The sequence below is a fragment of the Nansenia antarctica genome (genome assembly GCF_963989245.1).
Source record: "Nansenia antarctica genome assembly, chromosome: 9".
In the NCBI taxonomy this organism is placed as follows: domain Eukaryota; kingdom Metazoa; phylum Chordata; class Actinopteri; order Argentiniformes; family Microstomatidae; genus Nansenia; species Nansenia antarctica.
Genome location: NC_137679.1, coordinates 3,113,858 through 3,124,747, shown reverse-complemented (window position 1 = coordinate 3,124,747; position 10,890 = coordinate 3,113,858). Strand labels below are relative to the sequence as shown.

Sequence of the window (10,890 nt, the reverse complement as noted above, 5' to 3'; positions counted from 1 at the left end):
ATATAATATTTATTTCTACTTTTCCATTTGATGTCATCCGTTGACTACCTTGTGACATAACAGTAACAATGTCAGCAATTTAAATGAAATCGCAGAATCGCTGAATGTTCTCGTTTTAGATGTGAAATAAAAGGAACTTTAATTCGCCAGCATCCACAGACAGATGACGTTTTGATGCAAACAAGCTCACAGAGAAGAAGACACATGAATGACATCATAATGTCTCTAATGTATCATGAGATGAGACCTCTTACGTCATCATTCATTGAAATGAAATGATGAATCCAAACTTGTAAAGCAGCGGATGTTTTGCTTTCAATGAACGATGTGCGTTTAGTGTCCCAGGGACCGTCGCAAAAGTGCAGGTTCCACTAAAAGTGGTATAATAAGGATGATGTTGTATGAATGAATGAATGAATGGTCTTTATTGTCATTAATACAGCACAGGTACCAAACAACGAAATTTGGGAGGGGGGGCTCCCCTGGTGCTAGGGAAAAAAACTAAAAACAAGAAGGGAAAAGAGCTGGTTTACATAAATAAAGGCTATGTACACTATCCACTACTATACTATACTATACAAATAAAACACTGTGCTGTACTCTATGCTATGCTGTAAATATCCTAACAGTGGTATAATAAGGATGATGTTGTATGTATGGCCTATTGAAAAATCACATTGAAGTGAGCGTGGCACTTATTAATATTTCTGTTCTGTCCTCAGTGTTTCCGCTGTCCTGTGTGGTGCAGAACTATGCGTGGGGGAAGGTGGGGCTGGACAGCGAAGTGGCCCAACTGGTGGCTGGTGGCGATCCCTTAGCTGTCATTGAAGATGACCAACACTATGCAGAAGTGAGTACAGCCTTTCACTCTTGACTAACGTTAACTGGATGGAATTATGTAATTTATAACATTACAGTTAGTCTTGTTATATTGTCCTGCATAGGCCTACTGGTTTCCAGACAGACTCACTCGTGCACAACAAAGCACTTGAGGACGTTGTCAGAGAGTCTCTTGCCATTCCTGTCACGACGACTCATTCTTTATTTAGCCACAGTGGCTTTTTGTTTGTGGTAAAGGTCAACAGAGAGAGAGAGAATATGGGAGTGGTGACCTTTTCTCATAAGTCACATGACGGTCGTATTCCTTTTCATAGACATACTCATTCACAATATATCAGCTGAGCTGTTGTATTCCTTTGAGTCACAATAATAACTAACCAGGATGGCACTTTAGATTACCACAAAGTCTATACTGTACTGTACACAGTATATGGAATTAGTATCGTATTGTGTTTGTCATTGATATTTCAAACTTAGATTGTGACTTTTGTGCAATGACTGTGAAAACCGTTCTTCTTAATTGCCCTACATGTTCTTTGAAAAATGAATACAATTGATCACAACAACATAAACAGTGAACATACACATTAACACTAGAACAGCCGTGCTTTGTTTTACCTACTAAAAGAGCCGCCTCAGGGGTCAAATTACCTTTTTACAATGCTAAGCAGCTATTTACACACAACACCCACTAGTTGCCCGCTTGTAAATTAGCCTGCTTCCTATACAGAAAAACGGCAAAATAGCTTTAATACTAGCTTATCCTAATGTGATTTTGAAAATGTAAGGATACTGGGTGGTAGAACGCACATACTGTATCTAGGAAAAGTCATGAAAGGAGGGTCCTGAAATTTGATTGAGTGCAAAGATATAAACATTTATTTTTACTCACAGGGGTCAAATGACCTCTGACCTCATGGCTGATTATAATTTTATTTTTTTTAAAGTTATTTTTTCTGAGTGGGGCAGTCCCACTCATATTTTTCATTTTTATTGATAGATACAGTGGAGAATTAGACAGGAAGGATGGGTGAGAGAGAGAGGAGGGATGACATGCAGGATATGTCCCCGGCCGGATTCGAACCGGGGACCCTGCGGTTACCCCGCTACGCCACCTAAGCGCCCCTCATGGCTGATATTATTAAGGTATTATTTACAGTTGTCTGTCTTACTGCTCTTCCAGCTGTGGATGGGCGCCCATCCCAAAGGCGACGCCCTCATCAAGGACAACAGAATATCCCAGAGGACCCTGGGCCAGTGGATAGCAGACCACCCCGGCTGCCTGGGGTCAAAGGTCAAAGACACCTTCCAGGGGAAGCTGCCCTTCCTGTTCAAGGTCCTGTCAGTCAACACAGCCCTGTCCATACAGGCCCATCCCAACAGGGTAAGCACTGGAGCCAATCTTATGGAATCAACCGGACATTACAGGAAAAGTGTCAACTACAACAACAAAAAATCCCCCTCTTTGTATATATATATTTTTTGTATTTTTAATGTTATTTTTATTTGTTATTTTTTGTTGTTGTTCAGTTGGTCAATAACAAAAATATATAGATTACTAATGTCCAGGAGTAATTTAAGACACTTAAGATACTTAAGTAAAGACAAATTATTATTAGTGTACTTGCTGTAGCAAGTGACAGTTGGGTAGTCATAGTAACTGCTGTATAGCTTTGGTGAACATTGGTTTGTGGAAGGTTCCAGAGAGACGGTTTATCCAGTAATCAAGTTTTTGTGGAGACTTTTGTTCCATAGGGATGGAATGTTGGCAAACAGAGTGGCCAGAGTGTGAGAATTGCATTTTTCCAACATTTTCACACATTTTGTAAACTGCCGCTATGACTACACTTTTAAGTCCACATACACATATTTTACATCAAAATGTTCAGCTCTTCTCACTGTCACTCAAAATCTGCCATATCTAAGCCATAACATTAATCGTTTTTACGCTCTGGCCGTTTGTTTGATAGCTAGCAAAGACATGTTCACCAAAGCTATACATTAGTTACTATGACAACCCCCAACTGTCACTTTCAAAAAGGCTGTTTATGGCAGGACTATAGACAGGTGTCCCACAGGTCTAGACTCTAGAGCAACACTGGGACATGGTTGCACACACACACAGGTGTCCCACAGGTCTAGACTCTAGAGCAACACTGGGACATGGTTGCACACACACACACACACACACACACACACCCACACACCCCCCCGAACCCCACAACTCGGCCCCTGGGTGGGCTAGAGACACATGGCCACTGACCTGCCCCCTACTGGCTGTGAGGGGCAAGCACACTTCACAATTTCCACAGAAATGCTCCCTGCCTAGTTATTAGTAGCTTAGTCTGGGTTAATCCAACAATCTTTGGTGTTTTTTTAATGTATTTTGTTTGTGGTCCTTCTTGGTTAACCATATTGCTTTTTCTTCTTGTGGTCGATCAGGAGTTGGCCGGGCGGCTCCATACTCTCTTCCCAGAGCACTACCCTGACGACAACCACAAGCCTGAGATGGCGATCGCTCTCACCCGCTTCGAGGGCCTCTGTGGCTTCAGACCCGTAGAAGAGATCCTTGGATATCTGAAATGTATGCACCGTAATATTATTATCTACTACACTGTGTCATTGTTGTATGTCGCAGGTTTTGATTGTTTTCATCAATCTATGAAATATCTTATCAATATCTGAAAGACCTTTTGCTAGCATATCAGCCCAATAGAGCTCTCAGGTCTTCTGACGCTGGCTTTCTCTTGGTGAATTTGGTGAGGCTGCATTCTCATTTTATGCACCCAGATTGTGGAATGCACTGCCAGTTTACATTAGGGATGCAACCTCAGCAAATATGTTCAAGTCAAAACTAAAAACCCATCTTTTTAATATTGCCGTTAAATGACTAAATCATTAAATGATGATTATATAATGATTGGAGCACTTTGAGCTGCAACGTTTGCAGGAAAAGTGCTATACAAATAAAAGTTATTATTATTATTATCATCAGTTTCAAAGTGAAGTGTGTGTGTGTGTGTGTGTGTGTCCGTCCCACCCCCAGCCGTCCCAGAGTTCCACGCCCTGGTGGGGAACGAGGCGGCGGAGGAACTGCAGGGCAGCGTGGGAGATGTAGGCTGTACGTCCCTGGCTCTGAAGAAGTGCTTCACCAGGATGATGAGCTGTGAGAAGAAGGTGTTCGTGGACCGGCTCAACGTGCTGGTGAAGAGAGTCTCTGAGGAAGGTGAGCGTGACATATACATTTACATTTTTGGCATTTAGCAGACGCCTTATTCCAAAGCGACTTACAATCAATACATTTGAATACTAAGCATGTGAATCATCAGTCCACCATTCGTAGCAGGAAGAGTAGTACAGCTCAGGCCCGGGGCCATTGATAGAAGGAAAAACCTTCTCCTATCACCTTCTTCTAAAACCTAGTTGTTGTTGTTTTTTTACACTGGAGAAACAGAGAAACAGTTCAAGGGGGGCAATAGAAGTGTTTAGGGACACAGTAGAGGGGAAAGCGGGTGTCTTTAGGAGACGCAGTGCTGAGGGGCAGAAGATGTCTCAGGAGGAGCAGTTAAGGTGTGACACGTGAGGCCCCGGGGTCCAAACAATCGTTTCCTCTCATCCTCCCGTTCCTCCCGCCTCACTTCCTGTTCCAAACAATCAAAGAAAGGGGAGGAGCCTAGAATGTCCTCCTACAATGTTTTTTTCTTTTCTTTTAACACTAGAACACTAGAACAGCCAATCAACAGCCTGTGAGTAAAAAAACATGTTCTATCTTTGCACTCGATCAGATTTCAGGACCCTCCTTTCATGACTTCTCCTAGATATGTGCGTTCTACCACCCAGTATCCTTACATTTTCTAAATCACATCAGGATAAGCTAGTATAAAGCTATTTTGCTGTTTTTCTGTGTAGGAGGCAGGCTAATTTACAAGGTGGCCAACTAGTGGTCGTTGTGTGTAAGTAGCAGGTTCCCCATTGTAAAGACTATGGTCATTTGACCCCCCGAGGCGGTCTCTCTTATAGTAGGTAAAAAAAGGCACGGCTGTTCTAGTGTTAAAGGAAGAGTGAGGAGAGAGGATGTGAGAAATCGTGAAGTTAGAATGATAAGGTTCTATCTCCATTTTTTGTCAAAATTGAGTTTTTTACATAATCTGATCCATTAGGTGTTTATTAATGCCTGTGTGGTGTTATTTTTTAAATGTTGACATTTTGAGTTAGTAATTCATAAAATACAAAGGTTCCATCTCACAAAACATAATGGAATGTAAAAACTTTGACGCTCAATATCTCTGAACTGCCCTAAACGGAGATAGAACCTTATCATTTTAAACTCACGAAATAGAGGGAAAAACTATTCAGATGCTGTGAGAGAGGAGGACTAACAAACGGTAGTAAGCAAGTGCCCACCTTGTCTTCAGCCCCGTTGTCTTGGTAACCTTATCTGTTAGCCTCTGTCTCCTAGCGGCCGCGGGGCGGGACACAGCGAGCAGCAACGGAGAGCTGCTGCTGCAGCTGCACGGCCAGTACCCCGGCGACATCGGCTGCTTCTCCAGCTACTTCCTGAACCGCATGGTCCTAGAGCCCGGCGACGCCATGTTCCTGGGGGCCAACGAGCCACACGCATACCTGTCTGGAGGTCAGAGCCCAGCCCCCCAGCCCACCAGCCTCCCAGCACACACTGGTTACATAGCGTTTAGCCTCGTAGCATCATTGATTGATAAAAGTCACGCTTCACTTGTGGTCAGCCGAGTCATCTTTGTATGTAGTGTCAAACATGCCTCTGTCAAAGAAATGACTTGGGCAGATAGATAGTCATTTTGGAATGTAACAAGCATTCTGATGGCATAGGCAATAATGCACAGTTTCTCGCTCGCTCTCTCGCTCGCTCTCTCTCTCTCTCTCTCTGTCTGTGTCTCTCTCTCTCTCTCTCTCTCTCTGTCTGTGTCTCTCTCTCTCTCTCTCTCTCACCCCCTCCCCCTCCCCCTCAGACTGCATCGAGTGCATGGCCTGCTCTGACAACACGGTGCGCGCTGGCCTGACGCCCAAGTACATTGACGTCAACACGCTGTGTGAGATGTTGAACTACAGCCCCGCCCCCGCCGTCTCCAAGATCTTCCCCTCCGAACAGGACGCCTCGGACCCCTGCGTGGCCCTGTACGACCCCCCCGTGCCTGACTTCACTGTCATGAGGATACAGGTAATTAATTAATAATTAGGCTCTAATTGTATGCGTATATATGTTACGGTACATGTGGGAATACGGTACATGTGGGAAAACTAGGGTTAGAGGTGCTACGTTGACTTGGTACATGCTGGCATGTCTAACCCTAACCGTAACCCTAACCCTACCCCTAACCCTAACCTTAACCCTAGCACCCTAGCACCTAACCCTAACCCTAGTTTTCCCACATGTACCGCATTCCCACATGTACCGTAACATATATATTCTCTCAGTAATAATAATCATAATTCATTGTATTTATATAGCGCTTTTCGGGGGCTCAAAGACGCTGACAATATGGGAAAAACAGAAGACACACAGAAACAACAAGCAACAGATAACATGAGACACATAGAACACAGAGTTAACGAACAGGCACAGGGAACAATTAACACAGCAATGTCCAGGGGAGGGAAGGGGGTGGCAGGGTTAGGGGAGATGGTTAGGGGTAGGGGAGGTTGTATGCATGGGAGAACAGGTAGGGTTTGAGGTGGGATTTAAAAGTGGAGAGTGAGGGTGAGTCTCTGAGTGGTTGGGGGAGAGAGTTCCAGAGGCGGGGTGCAGCTCGTGAGAAAGCACGGTCTCCGAAGCCTTTGAGACAGTGAGGGGAACAGTGGATGAGGATCTTACCCAGAGTGCACCTCTCCCCCTCCTCCCGTCTCTGCCAGGTGCCGGCCTCGGTGAAGCGGTACACGCTGGCGCCGGTGGACTGTGCCGGCATCCTGCTGGTGGTCCAGGGCGAGGCCGTCGCCTCCTCCAGCTCCGCCCCCTCTGACATCACTCTGACACGGGGCACCGTTCTCTTCGTCTCAGCCAATGAGAGCGTCTCCCTGCAGGTCACCTCCCCCTCCGGAATGACCATGTTCCGGGCGTGCTGTCTCCTGTAGACCCTCTGCCCTGCTGTCTGTCTGTCAGCCCAGCCCACTGTGGCGGTCCTCTGTGTGCCAGGGTAACCCCTGACCCCTAACCTCTGACCTCCTGTCCAGTTGTGACAGACCAAAGCTGGACGGCTAGTGGTTTTAAATGTGGTCTATATACGGTTCATACCCTTCCATTCCCTTTTCTTCTTCTTGACATTCAGAGACGTGTCAAGTATCAGACACACACACACACACTGCACTATGTAACACACACTTGCAGTTTGTCTAAGTGCTAGGGTTAACGTGATTAGGTCCATGGTTTCGTTGGTACAGTACAGAATGTCTCAACCCACCTCTGCGTATTATTTCCACAATTAAATTCTGTTGATTTAGCATGCATAGAATTACCTCATAAGACAGTGTTTTCTTTTTCCTCCCATGTAAATGGGTGAAATCTTCCATAATTACTGGTCTTGCTAAGACAAAATGCCACTTTATTCTATCTCAGATTATTTTTTTTCTAATACTGTCCAGCTGTTATGGGAACATTATGCCTGTGCATGTCTGAATGAAGACTTACCTGCCATGCACACACACACATTGCTGCTTATAGTGTAAACAATATAGATATAGCATTTACGTATGGACAGATACTTCATGATGGTGATTTTCTCAGTTTCCAAAACGGGCACCATCTTAGTAGATATGTCATTCAAGTCGTCACTGTTTGCACTAGGGGGCCAGTGGCATATTTAGTGAAGTGAACTATACGCTGGTAGACCTTAAGTGTGCGCTGTGTCTTGGCAATACAATTCAACTCAGTTTGTAATCCATATCCATATCAACTGTTCCTCATACATCAAAGAAAGCAACTATTGGGACCTAGTAGTCTGGAGGTGGTGTGTGAGATGTACTGTGTCAATGGAAACACCTTACACGTTATTACAGGTTAACAACTGTTTTTTCCCAACAGTCAAATTCTTTCCAACCTTAGATATGCGTTGTAGGCCCCAGAAGGCTGAACTACACTGACTAATGAAGCTGTGTTGTTTGTTGTGAGTACTATTTGGTTGTTAAGTCGTGTTTCCGGGTCCAAAGTTGGCTGAGGCGCTGTCTTCGAAATGCCTCAGTAATAATAATAATTAATTATATTTATATAACGCTTTTCCGAGGCTCAAAGACGCTGACAAATATGGGAAAAACTGGAAAGTGCTGTGTCCCTTGTTGTATGAATAGATCCCAGTCTAAAAAAACGATTGAACTGTCATTCTACCGCTGTACAGTAGTACACTGGTAATCAGGTGCGGGGAATTTCTGGTTTGGACCCGGAAAGGATTAAACGTCACGTTTGACGTCAGACTAAACAACCGAATAGCGTTGGTGTTACCTTTGTTGTTGTGAAGCACTAAATGAAGAGATAGAAGAGCAAGAACAGTTTACTGACTTGCTGACTTACTTGTTACTGAACAGTCGGTTTGTCCAGGAACACTCCAGGTTACACCGGGGAGTATTTGCACAAAATATTTAAAACACTTTATTATTGCAGAATTATCCAGGAAGATACTACTATTGGTTTGCACACAAATCTTAGGGATGGATAGCTGTTTTACTATCATAGGAATGTGACTGTGTTTCCTCCAGGACAGGCAGGAATGAGGTCATGGTGTTGCATTTTGACTACTACTATACTGTACTATACTATACTGTAGCATGGATCTCTACAAAGTGCGTCGTCATGTAACCCTGAATAAATAAATAAATACCTGTTCTGTAATAATGCTGCTTGTGGTTTTGTGATGGTCTGTAGTCCCCTTCTCTGAGCCAGTCTACCTGCCTGTTCTAATTCTGATTTGGAGAAGTCCCGAGTAGCATCGGCCAAACACTCTCAGTTCCTCTAACAGCCCAACAGCTGCATCCTGAGACCATATTGGACGTCACTGAGGAGGTTAGTGCTTTCAAGATGATTGATTAATTGGGTAGAAAGATTTGTTTCCAATAATTCTAATATTACTGGGAGAATGGATATTGGCCTGTAGTAAGAAGAAATAAGAGTTAGGTCCTCAGATTTAAAAATGGGGGTTTTCCAGCTGGAGGGAAAAATAGAAAACCAAATACAGAGATTGATCAGGTGGTGGTGAAGAGGCATATTTAAGCCATAAAGTATCACAAACATGGGGAAATAAAAAAATTAAAAATGTATATTGGATCTGTAATTAGGCAAGGCAAGTTTATTTGTATAGCACATTTCATACAACAGGGGCAATTCAAAGTGCTTTACGTACCGCATAAAAAAATACAGCAAGAGGAGGATAGTAAGAAAATAAAAATTACAATAATAGCTATAGAAAGAAATTAAATTGATAAACATGTAACAAGATAATAGACAGTGAATAAAAAGCACATGTTGAAGTTTAGATCGGAGTCTAGGATTACACCAATATTTCTGACCTATTTTTTTTGATTGAAGAGAGAGAGAATCAAGTTTTGCACTGACTTTCTATCTTTTGTCAGGTGCACCGAATACAATTATCTCTATTTTGTCTTTGTTTAGTTGGAGGAAGTTTTGTCTCATCCAGACGTTTATTTGCTCAATGCAATGACAGAGATTAACGATGGGACTATAGTCATTCGGAGAGAGGGCTATGTAGAGTTGAGTGTCATCCGCATAGTTGTGGTACGCTATCTTGTTCTTTTTTTAGGATGTGTTCAAGCATGTATATTGAATATTAAACAAGACTTGCATGTTATGAAAGGTATTGTCGTACTGTAAATAATAAGGTGAACAGAAGGACAAATTACATTTAAAATGTCTTTTAAGATCTGCCTTCATTATCGTCATGCAGTCAGTAGAGTATGGATTAATTAAGCGTTATGTAACGAGAAGCCGTGGTATATCGTGGATATCGGCACAGCTAGTGGGGTGGTTAGGCACGACGGTTACCAAGCCCGGATTATCCATATATTGCATCGGGTGAATGCCCTGGGGCACCAGCCAATGGGGGGGCACCAAATTATTCGGACAATGAATAGACCTTTAAAATATTTTGGGCACATTTTTAAAATATAGGCTATATTTACTGGAAGACATCCACACAGGTACAAAACTAACGGTTATATTTAGGCTATCATATAAATAATAAGATAAATAATTGCGAGTGCCCCACCCCCAGTCACAGACAAGTGCCCCCCCCCCCCCCCCCCCCCCCCCAATCACAGACAGGTGCGCGATGACGCAGTGACGCCAAACTATCAACTAAGAAATCAAAATGGACAGGCGACAACTGAGTGGCTCTGCCAAGCGAAAAATTAAGCAATCCTGTCTTGTTCAGCGCATTGATGCATACAGGGCCCTGAATGGACTATTTGGCGTTTTGTTTGATTCCGACATGGACCGCGATTCTGTGCGTAAACGCGCTACTGCGCTCTCCTCCACATATCCAGATGACCTGGACAAAAACTTTGGAGATGAACTTATTCAGTTCAAGGATTTTGTGCGGGAGGAGACAACCCGTTCACCAGAGGAGATGCTTCAAATCCTGAGAATACATGGACTACAGACGACGTTCCAATGTGTGTTTGTCGCACTGAGGCTCTTCCTTACCCTGCCAGTTACCAACTGCGAGGGCGAGAGATCCTTCTCCCAACTCAAACGAGTGAAGAATGAACTCAGAACCACTATGGGACAGAAGCGTCTGTCTGCACTTTCCCTGCTGGCAATTGAATCCGAGTTGGTCAAAGAGATGGAGGATTTAGTCAACGACTTTGCCTGCGGAAAATCAAGAAAAAAGAAGTTCTGCTAAAGGTTTTGATTGATTGATTGAAAACTTTATTAGAAGATTTGCAGAAGTAGGTACATGAAAGTACATATTACATACAAGGTCAACTAACAGGATAAAAACCCAAGAAAGCCACTGGCTTATTTCAATTGGGGTCCTTGATTCCTTGAGGTAAGGCTTACTTATGATTATTTGG

The 10,890-nt window shown here is 43.5% G+C and overlaps 1 protein-coding gene across 1 annotated transcript; it reads left to right on the top strand.

The window, feature by feature from the left end:
• The first annotated feature begins 722 nt into the window (after nt 1-722).
• On the top strand, nt 723-6,983 carry mpi (mannose phosphate isomerase). The gene is made up of 7 exons (XM_080539917.1): nt 723-850; nt 2,024-2,224; nt 3,283-3,424; nt 3,887-4,066; nt 5,300-5,473; nt 5,826-6,034; nt 6,727-6,983. The coding sequence occupies exons 2-7, from the start codon at nt 2,030-2,032 to the stop codon at nt 6,943-6,945; spliced, it is 1,119 nt and encodes a 372-aa protein (XP_080396043.1). The 5' UTR covers nt 723-850; nt 2,024-2,029; the 3' UTR covers nt 6,946-6,983.
• Nucleotides 6,984-10,890: the final 3,907 nt, after the last annotated feature.

Bases quoted from the DNA above. Each gene is read 5' to 3' on its own strand.
- mpi (XM_080539917.1), top strand. From the start codon at position 2,030: ATGGGCGCCCATCCCAAAGGCGACGCCCTCATCAAGGACAACAGAATA. The intron at 4,067-5,299 runs GTGAGCGTGACA...TCTGTCTCCTAG, and splicing joins GAAGAGAGTCTCTGAGGAAG to CGGCCGCGGGGCGGGACACA. The intron at 6,035-6,726 runs GTAATTAATTAA...CGTCTCTGCCAG, and splicing joins TCACTGTCATGAGGATACAG to GTGCCGGCCTCGGTGAAGCG.